The sequence below is a fragment of the Trachemys scripta genome, chromosome 7 (assembly GCF_013100865.1).
Source record: "Trachemys scripta elegans isolate TJP31775 chromosome 7, CAS_Tse_1.0, whole genome shotgun sequence".
Taxonomy (NCBI): Eukaryota; Metazoa; Chordata; order Testudines; family Emydidae; genus Trachemys; species Trachemys scripta.
In genome coordinates this window covers 33,083,754-33,098,313 of record NC_048304.1, presented here as the reverse complement: position 1 = coordinate 33,098,313, position 14,560 = coordinate 33,083,754, and the positions used below count along the sequence as shown (strand labels likewise).

Genomic DNA, 14,560 nt, shown 5'->3' with positions numbered 1-14,560 from the left:
CAGGATTAAACAAAGACTGTGAATGGCTATCCAACTACAGAAGCAGTTTCTCCTCCCTTGGTGTTCACAGCTCAACTGCTAGCAGAGCACCTCACCCTCCCTGATTGAACTAACCTCGTTATCTCTATACTGATTTATACCTGCCTCTGGAGATTTCCGTTACTTGCATCTGAAGAAGTGAGGTTCTTACCCACGAAAGCTTATGCTCCCAATACTTCTGTTAGTCTTAAAGGTGCCACAGGACCCTCTGTTACTTTTTTCATAGGATCTTAGTGAATTATGCTGGTCCAGGCCTTAGTTCTTCCGTACAAAAGGTGCATCTCCAACAGCAAAGTGCCTAGAACCCCATTCGAAGCCACTGGTACCAAATTCCCTACTTTATTGTCAAGAACAATTTTAATGGGACATGGGTCATCTCTCCTGATTGTACTTAGCTTTCATGTAAATAGACTACGTGGATAGGACCCTATCACTGAAGAGTATTAGTACAGCTTATATAGGAAGGATAGTCTAATGCAGGGGTCGGCAACCTTTCAGAAGTGGTGTACTGAGTCTTCATTTATTCACTCTAGTTTAAGGTTTTGCGTGCCAGTAATACAGAAAGAAACCTTCAAAAAACATTAAAATGTAAGTCTGTAATATATAACTAAACTATTGTTGTATGTAAAGTAAATAAGGTTTTAAAAATGTTTAAGAAATTTCATTTAGAATTAAATTAAAATGCAGAGCCCCCCCTGGACCGGTGGCCAGGATCCAGGCAGTGAGTGCCACTGAAAATCAGCTCGCGTGCTGCCTTTGTCACACCTACTATAGGTTGCCTACCCCTGGTCTAGTGGATGGGATACTGGATTGGAACTCCGGAGACCTGGGTTCAATTCCCAGATCAGCTATACTCCCTGCGTGACCCTGGGCAAGTCATTTAATCTACCCTGTGCCTAGGCTCCTGCATCTATAAAATGGGGGCAATACTGTGGTGAAGAGGGTCATATAAGTACAGAGATGTAAAAGAGCATTGCACTTGGATGAGTGCTTCTCCTTAAACCACTTTCCTCTTCCGCTGCCAGGCTCTGCCAAGATGGTGAAACTCTTCATTGGGAATCTGCCCCGGGAGGCAACGGAGCAAGAGATCCGATCGCTCTTTGAGCAGTACGGGAAGGTGCTGGAATGTGACATCATCAAAAACTATGGCTTTGTGCACATCGAAGACAAGACAGCGGCCGAAGATGCCATCCGTAACCTGCATCACCACAAGCTGCATGGTGTCTGCATCAACGTGGAAGCCAGCAAGAACAAGAGCAAGGCCTCCACCAAGCTGCATGTGGGCAACATCAGCACCACCTGCACTAACCTGGAGCTGCGAGCCAAGTTTGAAGAGTATGGCCCGGTAATCGAGTGCGACATAGTGAAGGACTATGCCTTTGTGCACATGGAGCGGGCTGAGGATGCGGTGGAGGCCATCAGGGGCCTAGACAACACAGAGTTCCAAGGTGAAACATGAACCAGGGCAAGTGCAGCCTTCGCTAGGACTAGGTAGCGCCAGGTTCTGTCCAGAAGAGCAGGTCAGGTGGGAATCTGTTGGTCATGGGGTCCTAATTGTGCTGAATGAATAATGGATACCTGGGTGGCGTTCAGACTGATCATGTTGTCTGGATGAGTTTTTCAGTGTAGATGTTTAACACAACAAGAAGTGCAGAGTTCTTGGGGAGTTGTTTAGGAATTGGATAAACCATGGTTTTTGTTCAAGTTAGAAAAGTGCTTTCATTGGATTTGAGAAATACTTTCAGTTAAGTACATGTCTGGTTAATGAACTAGGTAATGCAGTGCTGCTCCTCTGGAGAACTGTTTGTCATACATTTAATAGTCCTCTGGCTGCAGTTATAGTTGAAAAAGTGTTACAGGAGATTGAAGGGTGTTGACATAGCTGTGGGGAGACCAAGTCTGGAATAGCAAGGGGCACTGTAGGTCATGATTGAGTTTCATGGGCAGAACTGTGTGTTTGCGGAAGCCCAGGACTTGAATAGCAGGGTTGAGATTGTGGGGCATGGCAGAAATGTGGCAGGAGCTTGCACGAGATCAGACATGTTGGTCCCTCATCTTTAGGAGTATTTAAAGCTTTGTGCAATTATTAAAAGGTGTTAAACAAGAGATCTTTCCTTCCAAAAGATGTTCAAGATGACCTGCAAGGAGGGGTGGAGGGTGGAAATGGGCTTGTCTGCTTTTTTTATGATGCATAAAGTTGGTCTGAACAGATTTGTTAAATTAAAACTCTGGGTTTTTTTTCTACACCAGAAATTTGGGTTTTGTTTATGGTGTGAGTCTAGTTCTCTAATCATGAGACAGTGATGACCTCACAAAAGTGAAGAGTGAAAGCTGAGGTATCAAAAGGAGAAGGTATTTTTAGTTAGACAATAACTTTGTCTTTCTCTGTTAACTCCTAATGAACTTCAGTTATCAGTCAACCTTTTGAATAAGGAAGCCTTTATTAATTTCTCCTTTAAATTGTTAGAGCTTTGAGATCTCCCAGTAGTCCTGCAAAACCAAAGAAGATCAGACTTGCATTCCTGATCTTTATAAGGTTAAGACCAGTGTTAGACATTAGACTGGTCCATAAAAATAAAATGTTTTTAAACCACCAGTTTATTAGAACAGGAACAAACAAGAGTATGTCGTTAAGTCTCCAATAGGTTTAGCCTTATCCAGTTAGCCTAATTACAAAAAAAAACAAGTTACTTAACTGAGTTACTTTAACTCAGAAGACTGTGAAATGAAGGTTACTCCTGGGGGGATTCTGCGTGACTGGGCACCCCCAGAAAATGTCCCCCTGTACCCCCCGCCCACAGAATTCCTGTGTTTCCCTGCAGAAAACAGGGAAGCGCTGGGGGGGGGGGGAGGGCACAACTATGGGTGCAGGTTTTTGGGGGGGATTGCTCCCCTTGAAACAGAGATGCAGCGCGGGGGGGTACATGGGGTTACAAGCCGGTGCCCCCCTCATTTCTGCATGGACAGAGCTACCCATCTGAAGGAGGCTGGCTCCCCTGACTCTGCAGCTGAACGCCGCCTCCTGGGTCCTAGTGCCAGTCGTGCTCCTCTTCTGTGCGCTAGGAGCCTTCCTGTTTTCTGTGCAACAGTGAGTGCCCATGATGGGGTGGGAAATGAGGGGAGGGTGTGGGAAGAGGCAGTGGGGAAGGAAGGGGAGTGGAATAGGGCAGGGGGAGGGGAATCGCAGCGGGAGCAGGAGACCAGCATGCAGCATCCCCTTGGCCGCAGCTGGGGCTCCCCCATTAAGCAGGCCCATTGAATCCTCACCCTGACAAGCCCTACCCCCCTACACCTGGACCCCTCTGATGAGCCCCCCAGGCCTCCACCCCACTGATCCCCAAGCAGCTGCACCTGTACTCCCACCCCATCAAGCCCCACTCCCCTGGCATTTGGAGCCCCCCATCTCCCCACACCCATACCCCCCTGCTGAACCCCAGTCACCTTCACCTGGATCAACTGCAGAGTCCCATTGCACCTGGAACCCCCCAACGAACCCCTGTGCATCCAGATCTCCCACTGAGCCACCGCACCCAGATTGTCCCACACCTGGTTCCGCACCCCCCCCCCCCCCACACACACACTTAGATCCGGCTGGGCTGAGCCTGCCTACCCACATCTGGTGCACCTGGCACAGAGGGGCAGAGCCCCAGGGTGTTTCTGGGGCAGGCCCAGCCCTTGCACTGTATCAGGTCAGGTGCAGCCTCACTGCCGAGTCCCTGTATCGCGGGAGGTGGGGGCTTCAGGGTGATCTCCCACCTCAGTGCAGCCAGTGAGTGGCCTGTGCTCCCCACTGCCATGCTGGAGCTACATTTATTTATTGACAAAAAATTTTTGCAGAATTATTGTGCGTGTAATTTTTAATTTTTTGGTGCAGAATTCCCTCAGGAGTAGAAGGTCTAAAAATGAAAGAATGGCACCATAATGAAATCGAAATGGTAGGCCGTAGCAATCTTGCTGGAGTATTTGACAGTATTTGACTGAATAGGGGATCAATTGACCTTCTTTGACCAGTCAGCTGACTGACTTACCAAGCCCACTTAAAACCTCCCTAGCTGCCTTAAGCATTGTAAAGAGGCTGAAAGATATCTTGAAGACTCTACCTACAAATTTAGCCTGAGACAAACTGACTTAATCAACTAAAAAATGGGAGTTCATGGTAGGGGATGAATTGATATTGACTTGTTCTGTTGGAACTCTTGAGCTGTGGAGCATGAGAATTATCAGAATGGATCAGAGATGTGGTCTTTCTAGTTTGGTATCCTGTCTCTGACAGCAGCCAATACCAACTGCTTCAGCAGAAGCTTCAGGGGACCCTGTAATAGCATTGATGGGATAACTAGACTCCAGCGGAGGTTAGCTCTTGCCCTGAAGCAGAAGTATTTAAATCTCTTCCAAAACTTGCATCTTTTTATAACACTTACTGTTCTTGTTCTGGCTATCCTTATTCCTGTAAATGGTCAATACTCTTTGAGTCCTGCTTAGTTTTTGATCTTGGTGATACCTTGAGGTAGTGAGTTCCACATGTGAATTGTGCTCAGTGTGGAAAGAGGAGCAACTTTAAAACAGGTCAAAGGAAACACTATCAGTGTTGTGGAATAACCCCATGTTTTTGTATGATGAGAGGGTAAATAGCATCCAGTCTATTACCTCTATCCCATTTGTTGTTTTGTGTATTCCTATCACATTCTCTCATTTGTCTGTAAGATAAACGGCCCCATTCATTTAATCTCTTCATATGAGAGTTTTTTCAGGCTCATAATTCTCATCACCTGTCTTTTGCCCTCATCTGTTTCTCATACATACTTTATGGAGCTGGGGTGACCAAAATAGAACACAGTACTCTAGGTGGAGGTGTCCCAATGATTTATAGAATGGCATTATATCTTAAGGATTCTCCATCCCATCCCTTACGTACCTTAGCACTTTGCTCCTGCACACTGGTTTCCATTGACTTGCCCAGAGTGGTGCCCAGATCTCTTAGAGTTGATCCAGCTAATTTAGGAACTCAGTAAGCGTTCAGATTAATGCACATAGCAGGGAATACTTTCCATTTATCAACACTGAGCAGTGGCAACAAAACAGATGTGCAATTTTTGTCATTCCCAATGTTTTGGTTGCATGAGCTGTCTCTGCTCCAGCAGTACAAAGCCATCTGTTAGTGCAATGTGGAAAGCAAGTGGATTTGTAGACTGTCATGTTACACCTGTGCACAGATCTTTGGGTCCTACAATGGGTACGCCCTATCTAGTCTTGGGAGTTAGGCTGTGACGCTCTACCTCAGCTAACGGGCATGTCTGGTACAACCATTGAAAGTGATGCTGCATCTCTCAACACCTCATCCCAAAAGTTAACCTGTTAAGGGTTTGTAGACATAATCTTTAGTAAAGAAACAGCTGCTCTTCTGTTTAGAACAGAATATTTGTCTTCTCTTAGAAGCAGCAGCCAGGTGTATCTTTAGGCAGCCCTGTAAAAGAAAGGGTGTGTGCCTGGAGGCCTGACTGTCTTGGGTCTAAAACGCTGCATTGCATATACCCATATGGCCTATATAGAAATTAATGGGATTTTAGGGAGATTAGCCATTTGAAGCTTGCAGCAGGGCTGCTATTAATGCATGAGTGCTTGTTTCGTGTTTCTACTAATAAACTTCTCTGCACCGTATGTGGCTAAGACATTTGGTTTCCATTTTCTAGTGACAAGCAGAAATAGAACTCTCTCATTGATTATATTCTTCAGACTATGAAACAAAGGGTGTTTTGCACCTTGCCACTAATTCTTCTGTCCCAGGCTCAGTGACCAAAAGCTGTTAACACCCCAAAGCTAGGCTTGGCAGAATTTTATTTTTATAATATTTTGGTGGCTAGTATTATTTTAAATTAACAAAAAATCTAAAAAAATGCTTTAAATGTTCACAGTTGTGTGAAATTAGGGGAGGGAGGGTCAGACAATAGTTACACCTCTACCCCGATATAACACTGTCCTCGGGAGCCAAAAAATCTTACTGCATTATAGGGGAAAACATATTTTCCTTATGTTGCCTATCTGTAAATTTTAATTATCGATGGAAATATTTTTTCCATTGGTTAGTGTATGTACAGTGAAATAGAGGTTTTCTGATTAAAAATTAAATTCCTCCAAGCCTACTCATAGCACTTCCATAATTCCCATTAAATAAGCTGGTGGGTCCCAGCCCAGTTCCTGTTGAACAGGTGTTCACCTTTCATAAACCCTGAAAGTCCAAAGATTGAACTGGCCATGGAGGATGAACCCCCCCCCCCCTTTCAAAGTGGCCCTCCAGGTCAGGATTAAGACATTTTGGCTGGGTGGGGATGCTGGCACATTGTGTGGGCACCGGTAGTGCCAGACCTATTTTATAGATAATTTACTTCAGCTTTCAGGGCTGCCAGTATGGTACACTACACCATAGTGTGTGTGTGTGTGTGTGTGTGTGTGTGTGAAATCTAGAATATATAAAAAATGAAGTGACTTGTGTTTTTTTTCTGAGAGGGACTTTATTACTTGCTTCTGAAAACACAAGCACCATTAGGGGTAACATTTTCAAAAACAAGTGTCACTTAACCTCTTAAGACCTATTTTCAAAAGTGACATGGGCACTTTTGAAAATGATACACTTGATCTATAACATGGGGAAGTTGGCCATGTTGCACCCAGACCATCTTCACAAATATGCATCCTGGCGGACCATGTCCCTTTCGCAGAAGTGATGTTTGAGGCAGAAGGCCCAGATGGGAATTGTTCAAATAAATGCTTGAGAACAAGAGGTCATGGTCATTTCAGTCAAATGTACACCCAAATAGTGGCCTCAAGCTCCTGACAGCTGTCTAAGAATAGCTATTTTTAACTGGAACTGTGCAGAGGTATTTCTGGCCATGTGATGTCTTGGCAGACTGCTGTGGAGAATATACACTCTTTTAAGGATTCTATGTGACAAGTCTATCTGATCTACATTGGAGTAGCATGGAAAGGGCCTTTGGATTAATCTAGTCCGTCCCTTATGATAAAATGGAATATAAAAAGGGCTGCTCAACTCTCACTGCAGAGGATTGGCTTTATTCGGTAGGTTGCTATGGTCAAGTATCGTGTAACTGGTTTTCCAGCCCTGAGCCTACAGCACTTTCCTACCTGTTTAGTATCCGTCTCAAACACTTGATGTGAAGCACCGTAGAAGGTGAATGCAATGGTGTCCTTCTCTGTCAGGTAAGTGCCATAGTGGTAAGTTGCTTTGCCACCGAAAACACTGGCTATATCTCTGTAACTTAAGGTAAGTCAAACTGGCAAGAGATCACCCATAAGCTTGTGCAGTTAAACTGGGACTGTTTATGGACTTCTGGCTAAAGGATTACTGGATTCTGTTGTGATTTATGTTCTGTAACATCTAACTGAAATGGTGGCTCTTGATGTAGAATATAATCTGGGTTTTGACTCTCTGAATGCTGCTGAGGGCCGGATGCATGTCGGAGATAGAGGTCGCATGTTGTGGTTACAATGCTTTTTTCTTTTCCAGCTTCAAGTGCAGAAGCTCCTTCAGTGTCACCTGGTTGGAGGGACCTTCTCACCTCTGCTTTTGTACATTGCAAAGCACAAGAATGGTGATCAATAAATAGCTTTAATACACTGAAAGTAGCAAGTAACTCAGTAATTCAAACAATTAACTATTTTTCAGATTAGCTGGCAAAAGTGCTATACTTAAATCTGACCTTAATACCAAAACCACAAGGATCCCTACATTATGCTCCTTGAAGTATTGGCTGTTTCACACCAAGAACTCCTTTGTAGTGTCTATATTCAGTCTCTTGTCCTACAGTCAAAACTTTGAGTGACAAGTAGACAGTTTCTGGTCTGAAATGCTCCTTTGCTTTGGGCTAACTGGCAAATCCACTTTCTTTGTAGTACATCATCTACATCTAGCATGCAACTACAGCATTCTTGCTGTGCTAAGGTGCATGGTATAAGAATCTAAATGGAATAGATTGCCTCCTCTGCAAGGAGAAGCTCACTTGTTGTATGCAATCAGCTGAGACATCTTGGCAAAGAAAACTGCCAAAGAAAAATCTAGCACTGAGTTCCGCAGGACTCACTGATATTGAAAACAGAACAGCAAGTTAGTTCTAGGTTAGGTTTGCAGACTAAACATGCAGCCAAAGTGTTTGCAGTGTGAGAAATTTCGTGTGTAGCTTTTTCATTTGAGGTGGAAGAGCAAATTGCTATTACAAAACTGTTAATTATCCAGAGGCTTATAGCTAACTTGCATGGAAAGATTGCCTTACACAGTTTAGTTAGTGCTTTCAAACTTGACAGTCTAAACTTGCATATCAAGATTGCTGTAAAGGCATCTAAATAAGTGGCCTGACATTCAGAGCAGCTCCCACTGACTTCAGTGTCAGAGGAAAATGTTTTTCCACAAAACTGACCATAAGCAATGGAAAACCACAAGCACACGCAATAGTTCTACAATGCTTTGTCCACAGAGCCCATGACTGCTATATCCATCCTGCTACTTTTTCCCATCAGGTGCTGCGGGCTTTGTGTTTTAAAAAGGGGGTTAAAGATCTCTTTGGACATTGGTAGGAGCCATCCCCATGCCCTTTCTGCCAGTTAACTTCTCCTGGTCTCCCCTGTGGCCTGGATGGTGGGCACGTGGCTCCTTTTTGTTTAGCTGCTCTGCAAATCGCCTGCCATAAGATTGCTGTGGTGTGAGCTTATTGTACGTATCTGGTAATGCCCAGCCTTCACCAGGCCTGGAAATGGCCAGAGAGTCTAGACCATTTTGAATTGTACTTGTGCTACCAATGTATGTAACTTTCTTGAACCCTCTTGCTAAGTATGGTAGTTCATGCTGTGTTGTTCCTGGTCTGCTCTGACAATCATTATATGGATATCTTCTGAAAAGTCATCTTGGGATTTGTCAGGATGTGTTTCCTTCCGGAGTTCCATCAATAACCATTCCAAGACAGATACAATCACTGGAGTTCTTCGGAGTTCTGTCTGTTCTTGGGGCTCTGCATCGCTTCACGGGGGTAAATCTTAGTAGACAGTGAGGAGCCAGTATCCCGTAAAAGCTGACGGGTAAAATTGTTGGTTTGACTTATGGGCAGAATGCTCAATAATTGTAGCTGTCTGGTTAGATGTAGTGAGGGGGTGAATCGATCAGCTTGTCTTGATACATTTTAAATCAAGATTTAATATGCTTTGTTTTGTTACAAATCTTGTGGTTTTCCATGTGGCATCAGTTTATTATAGCAACCATTCTTGCGTCTGTTTCTTAAAGGCAAGCGGATGCACGTGCAGTTGTCCACCAGTCGGCTCAGGACCGCGCCCGGGATGGGAGACAAGAGTGGCTGCTATCGGTGTGGGAAAGAAGGGCACTGGTCTAAAGAGTGTCCGGTAGATCGCACGGGGCAAGTGCCTGACTTTACCGAAACCTATAATGAGCAGTACGGAGCGGTGCGCACTCCCTACCCCGCGGGCTATGGGGAGACCATGTATTACGATGATGGGTATGGAGCAATGGTCGACTACTACAAAAGATATCGCGTGAGGCCCTATGCTACGGCATCTGCATACGACGCCTATGCAGAGCAAACAATGGCCCAGTATTCGCAGTATGCGCAATACTCCCAAGTACAAACCACAGCCATGGCCGCCACCACAGCCATGGCCGCCACCACAGCCATGGCCAATCGCCTCACTACTACCCTAGACCCTTATGATAGAGCGCTGCTGCCAACCCCGGGAGCAGCAGCAGCAGCAGTAGCTGCAGCTGCAACTGCTGCTGCAGCAGCCGCATCCTCCACCTATTACACCCGGGATAGAAGCCCCCTGCGTCGCACGGCAACCGCGGCCACCACCGTCGGAGAGGCGTACGGTTATGAACGTTGTCAGCTGTCTCCAGTCTCGTCGGTCGCTCGGGCCTCCCTCTACGATGTTCAGCGGTTCGGGCGGGAGTCGTATGCGGACAGGGCGCGGTACTCTGCGTTTTGAGTCGGAGGTGAGAGCACTTTCCGGTCTAGTTCATCGTTTTTTGTCCTGATAGTTTGAGGACATGGGGATCCTCTTCCTAGGTTCTAAGTATGTAACATACATGGTGCTACAGGGGCACATTTGGCCCTGTATCATTGGATGCTAGCAAAAAGTGCCTTACACCTATTAAACTCTGAATTTCACTTGTCAGGCATTTGGCAAAGCTTTGACCCTTGTTAGGATTTTAAATCAATCATACATCAGGCCTTTTACTTGGAAGTAGACATTTTCCAAAGCCAGGATGTAAGAATGAAATGTAAACTGAGTCAAGTCCAGAAATAACGCATGTTTTTCTGAGGTATCTGTCACCAGAGAATCTAGTGCATTGTGCATATAACTGAAACAGGTGTACATGTAGGGCTTGGAACATTTCCCCCCAAATAGAGCATGTTTTATATTACCTATGCTGCTACTGTACAGCTACATTAATAAGACCAGAAATGGAATTATGGGGATACAGCCAGGGGATTAATTGTCAAGGGGATTCAAATTCCTGCAGTTAAAGGCCAGAGCATGATTACAGTTGTCACTATACTAAAAGAATAAGCTCAGATTTATGATGAGAGGGTTGTTGAGAGCTCTGCGCCCCCTTCCCCCCCCCCCTTTGCGGTGATGTTCCTTCAAACTCCTGTACTGAGACGTGATGTTGTGGGGAGCTATTTAGGACCCAGAATATCTAGGGCATTGTAACTTGCAGTGAGCACGAATTTCCAGGTGAAATGACTTACAACTATTGTGTGGAGCATGGGTCTAGTTTCCTCTGAGCAGTCTCTTCTGTACTAGATGAAGCTTCCCAATGGCCTTGTGGGAGCCCCCATAGACAGGGAGCTATAGTAGTCTAATTTAGGAAGGGGGAGGGCACATGCGCTGAACGAATCAGAGATGAAAGAAGTTACTGGCACCTGTCTGCTCCTCTTGGGACTTCAGGAGCAGAGATAAGTCGGGGAGTTAAGGCCTTCAGGGCAGGGGCACTGTCTTACTGGTCTGAACTACCACAAATACTGTTCACAAAATAATATTTGGAGCTTGCAAGTTGCTGAGAGTCAGGAGAATGTCTTACATTGAGGACAATGGTCACTGTCTTGTTCGTTCCTGCCAACAAGCATCCTGTTTACCATAATGCCTGCTTCCGAGGAACAGGAGCATTCACCCACAACTGCTTTAACTTGTCTCAGTTTAAACAGTTGGAAGCTTGTGGCATGGCCTCCAGTGATAGTAGGTGACCTAGGAGGGGCCAGAGGATTTGACAGGTGATGAAGGATTAGAATTCTCAGCTTAAATCTGAGCCCCCTCTTACACACCAGGTGTAGCTGGTGTGTCCAGTTCTCCTACCAGTCTGTTGTCGTGGGAGGGACTTCACTTTACAGGGTTGGATTCTTCACTCAGCTCACCTTGCATGAAGGTTCTCGCCTTGTCATTGCACCACTCCTAGCGGGAAGGACTTGGGAATCTGCCAGGGCTCCTCTTGCATGTGGCCAGGGTTCAAATGTAAAAGTAATGAGAGAGAGCAGAAGTTTCTGACTCAAATAACAGCATTGTACTCTGAGCTGAGTTTAGCCAGGTAGTAGCATTTTGTTCTTCAATGACCCCTCTGATTACAGCAAAAGAGGCCCAGGCAGTGCATTTCCACGGGTTGCTTTTGTATTGCATTGGAGAGTTATCTATTGATTCCCCCACTGAGTAGGCCATTCTGCATCCTCTCTCAAAAGTGCATTAGCAGTTAGGTTCGTGTAGGGTTGCAATGAATCTTGTAATAAGTTTCCATTTCAGTGCAAGAAGACACCAAGCTGAATACAAGACACCATGTCTGTTGGGATTTAGGCTCCTAAATCAATTAGGCACTTTGGAACATTTTACCCTTAATCCCTAAAGTCAGCTGCTGAGAGTCTGTGTTCAGGAAGCAGTTTCTGCAAGTAAGTAGGGTCCTCGGGCACTTTAAACTTTATTAAAAGAAACCTTGTGTAAAGTAAATGGGGTTTTTAAACCTAAATTTTTTGGGCATTGTTTAAAGGCCAAAAGGTAAAATTTTCAAAAGTGCCTAACCCCTATTGACTTGGGTTCCTATGTCATTTTAGTGCTTTTGAAGATTTCACCCAAAATCTTCTGGAGACTGAGCTATCTGATTTCTTAATTCTCTCTCTTCTTCTTTAATTCAAGCGGTCTTTGAATTGTGAGCAAGAACAACCTCAACCTGGGGAGCTATTTTTAGTCCATGTTCTGGAAACGTAGATCCACAGCAAGAAGATGAGCTTCTAAATGGGCTGGAGGTCTTGATGCTACTGCATTTCAGAGAAGATATTTGAACAGGGTTTTGTTAATGCCATAACTTGAATGCTACACTTAACTGTATTAAACTACAGTGATTGTTTAATTGGCCCACTCATACCAATAGCTACAGCACAGCAGATGCCTCCTATAAAACTTTGTTTAGGTACATTCTAAGAAGCAGAACTACTCTCTGTCCTTGGAAAAAAATCTTCCCTGCCACCTAGAAGTAGGTCCTGTTGTAAAGGACCAGGTCAATGTACTGATGGAAGCCCTCTGTGCTCTTCCTGTCACCCCAGTAGAGGGGGCAGGCACAGGGATTTTAATCAGGATGTCCATCCTGGGCCCCATGTGAACATTAGGTCTTCGGTATCAGGCTCTGGCTATTAGAAGTCAAGTTGGCTTGGTGCTCCATTGCCCTCTAACTACTGGAAAAAGGAGTTTTCTCTTCTCCCCACACCAGCTGGCTGTTGGTAGGGAAGGGCCAGGATGAAGATTCTGCTGCTCCAGGCCCTGCTGTGGTGTTTGCTTTGCCAAGCAGCTATGAAGTGAAACTGACTTGGTTGTTGGCTTCCTAGCTCTGCCTAAGGAGTTCTGAACAGCAGCTATGAACAGAATCGGTTTTAGTTAATTTTGTTTTGCTGCTTGGCAAAATGATGAGCATCAGCAGAACCACTAGATCTGCCTGTGGACTCAGAGATATGCTGTACTGGTCAGATTAGGAAGGCTGTCTTAAAAACTAGAAACTTAAATCTTTTAACTGAAAGAACTTGAAATGGATTCCAGTATGGGAGGGCTGCCTGCACATGCTCTGGAGTAACTTTTTTCAAAACTCAGTCATTGGTCATTAAGGACCCATTCCCTTACAAATATAATTTTCAGAGTTTGGAGGTCAGTTTCCATACAGTTGCCTCTAACAGAGGAAATAAATGGAGTATAATTACACATGAAGTGGTTTTCTCTATAAATTCAATGAATTCTATAAACTAGCAGCTCTTTGCGGTAAAAGCAAAAGCCTGAACTTGTTTGACCAAACCACAGCCAAGACCAAGAAGTAAACATGAAGCCCAATTTTCTGTCTTTGGTTTTGGACCCAATTAATACAGAGCTTGGAAACAGGAACCTCATTAATGCCATAACTATTAAGGATTTCTCATGTTGATTTTTGTGACTTTCAGGAACAGATAGGTTGACTTTTTCTCTAGGAAATGCACCTCTTCTTTGTACAGGAGACTCAAGGTGGCCTGAGTGTATTTGAGGGCAGAAATCTGTCTTTAGGCCTTTGAATGAATTGTGCTTTTTATCTTTCAGGTAGGATATGTGCGGCTGGACGTCGGGTTCCTGTTGCACGTGAAATCTATATCGTACGTGTCAAACTGTGCTGGGCTTCAAAGCATACCGATCACGGCTAATGCATTTACTCTTAATGGACATTTGTCTCTCTTCAAAGTGTAGTGAAAAGTAACTTAACTTCCTTTTTCTATTTTTCAGAAATTGCTTTGAATAATTTTTTGGCCTTTTATTTTCCCATGACCCTAGAGCCATTATTCTTTGCTGCTCTTTATCCAATTTAAGCCCAGCTTTTGAGCTAGAGTAGTTGCAGTGCTAGTTTACTCTTTTTTGGAGACATGCTTGGGATTACTGTCTTCCTCTTGCAGTTCAGTTTGTAGCTTGCCTATTTAATAGTATATTTGTTTTTAAAGGTGAATAACCAGTCTTAGTTAACTATGAAATATATCTTAACGTAGTATTGCGAAGCCTGCTACCCTTAGTTCTAGCCTGCAGTCTGGAGTCGTCTCTTCTGCCCCACCATTATTTTTGGAATATAACCTGTAACTCTCCTTCTCTCTGAAGTTTAGCATCGTTTGACCACCTCTCTTTTTCCAGCAAAATAAACACTTGTAACAGATGAGAGTATATTTGTGTCTTGTGTAAACCAGAACCATGCATGGTGCACTGGTCTAAGCTTGTGGGAGTGATTTTATGGAATGAAACAGTGCAAGACCGAATACTTAAGCCACTATTATAGTAGTGCCTGGAACTTCAAAGGACAGTGGGGGTCCCATTGTGGTATGCACTGTAAATACATATAGCTATCACAAAGATTACAGTCTAAATAGACAAGACAAGGGGCAGGAGTAGGGACTCAGTAACAGGAAAAATTTGTAGCTGAATTGGCAATTGAACTCAGGTCTCCAGAGTCCTCAGCCATGGGATT

The 14,560-nt window shown here is 44.5% G+C and overlaps 1 protein-coding gene across 3 annotated transcripts; it reads left to right on the top strand.

The window, feature by feature from the left end:
• The first annotated feature begins 1,032 nt into the window (after positions 1 to 1,032).
• Positions 1,033 to 14,251, top strand: LOC117879865 (RNA-binding protein 4B-like). Of its 3 annotated transcripts, XM_034775356.1 has the most exons (3): positions 1,034 to 1,487; positions 9,326 to 10,045; positions 13,654 to 14,251. In XM_034775356.1, exons 1-2 carry the CDS (start codon positions 1,076 to 1,078, stop codon positions 10,036 to 10,038), a joined length of 1,125 nt encoding a protein of 374 aa, XP_034631247.1. In that variant the 5' UTR covers positions 1,034 to 1,075; the 3' UTR covers positions 10,039 to 10,045; positions 13,654 to 14,251. The 3 variants fall into 3 exon arrangements, with proteins under 3 accessions (XP_034631249.1, XP_034631247.1, XP_034631248.1); XM_034775358.1 differs by lacking the exons at positions 9,326 to 10,045; positions 13,654 to 14,251 and adding an exon at positions 7,562 to 9,318 and having other exon boundaries at positions 1,033 to 1,487; XM_034775357.1 differs by lacking the exon at positions 9,326 to 10,045.
• Positions 14,252 to 14,560: the final 309 nt, after the last annotated feature.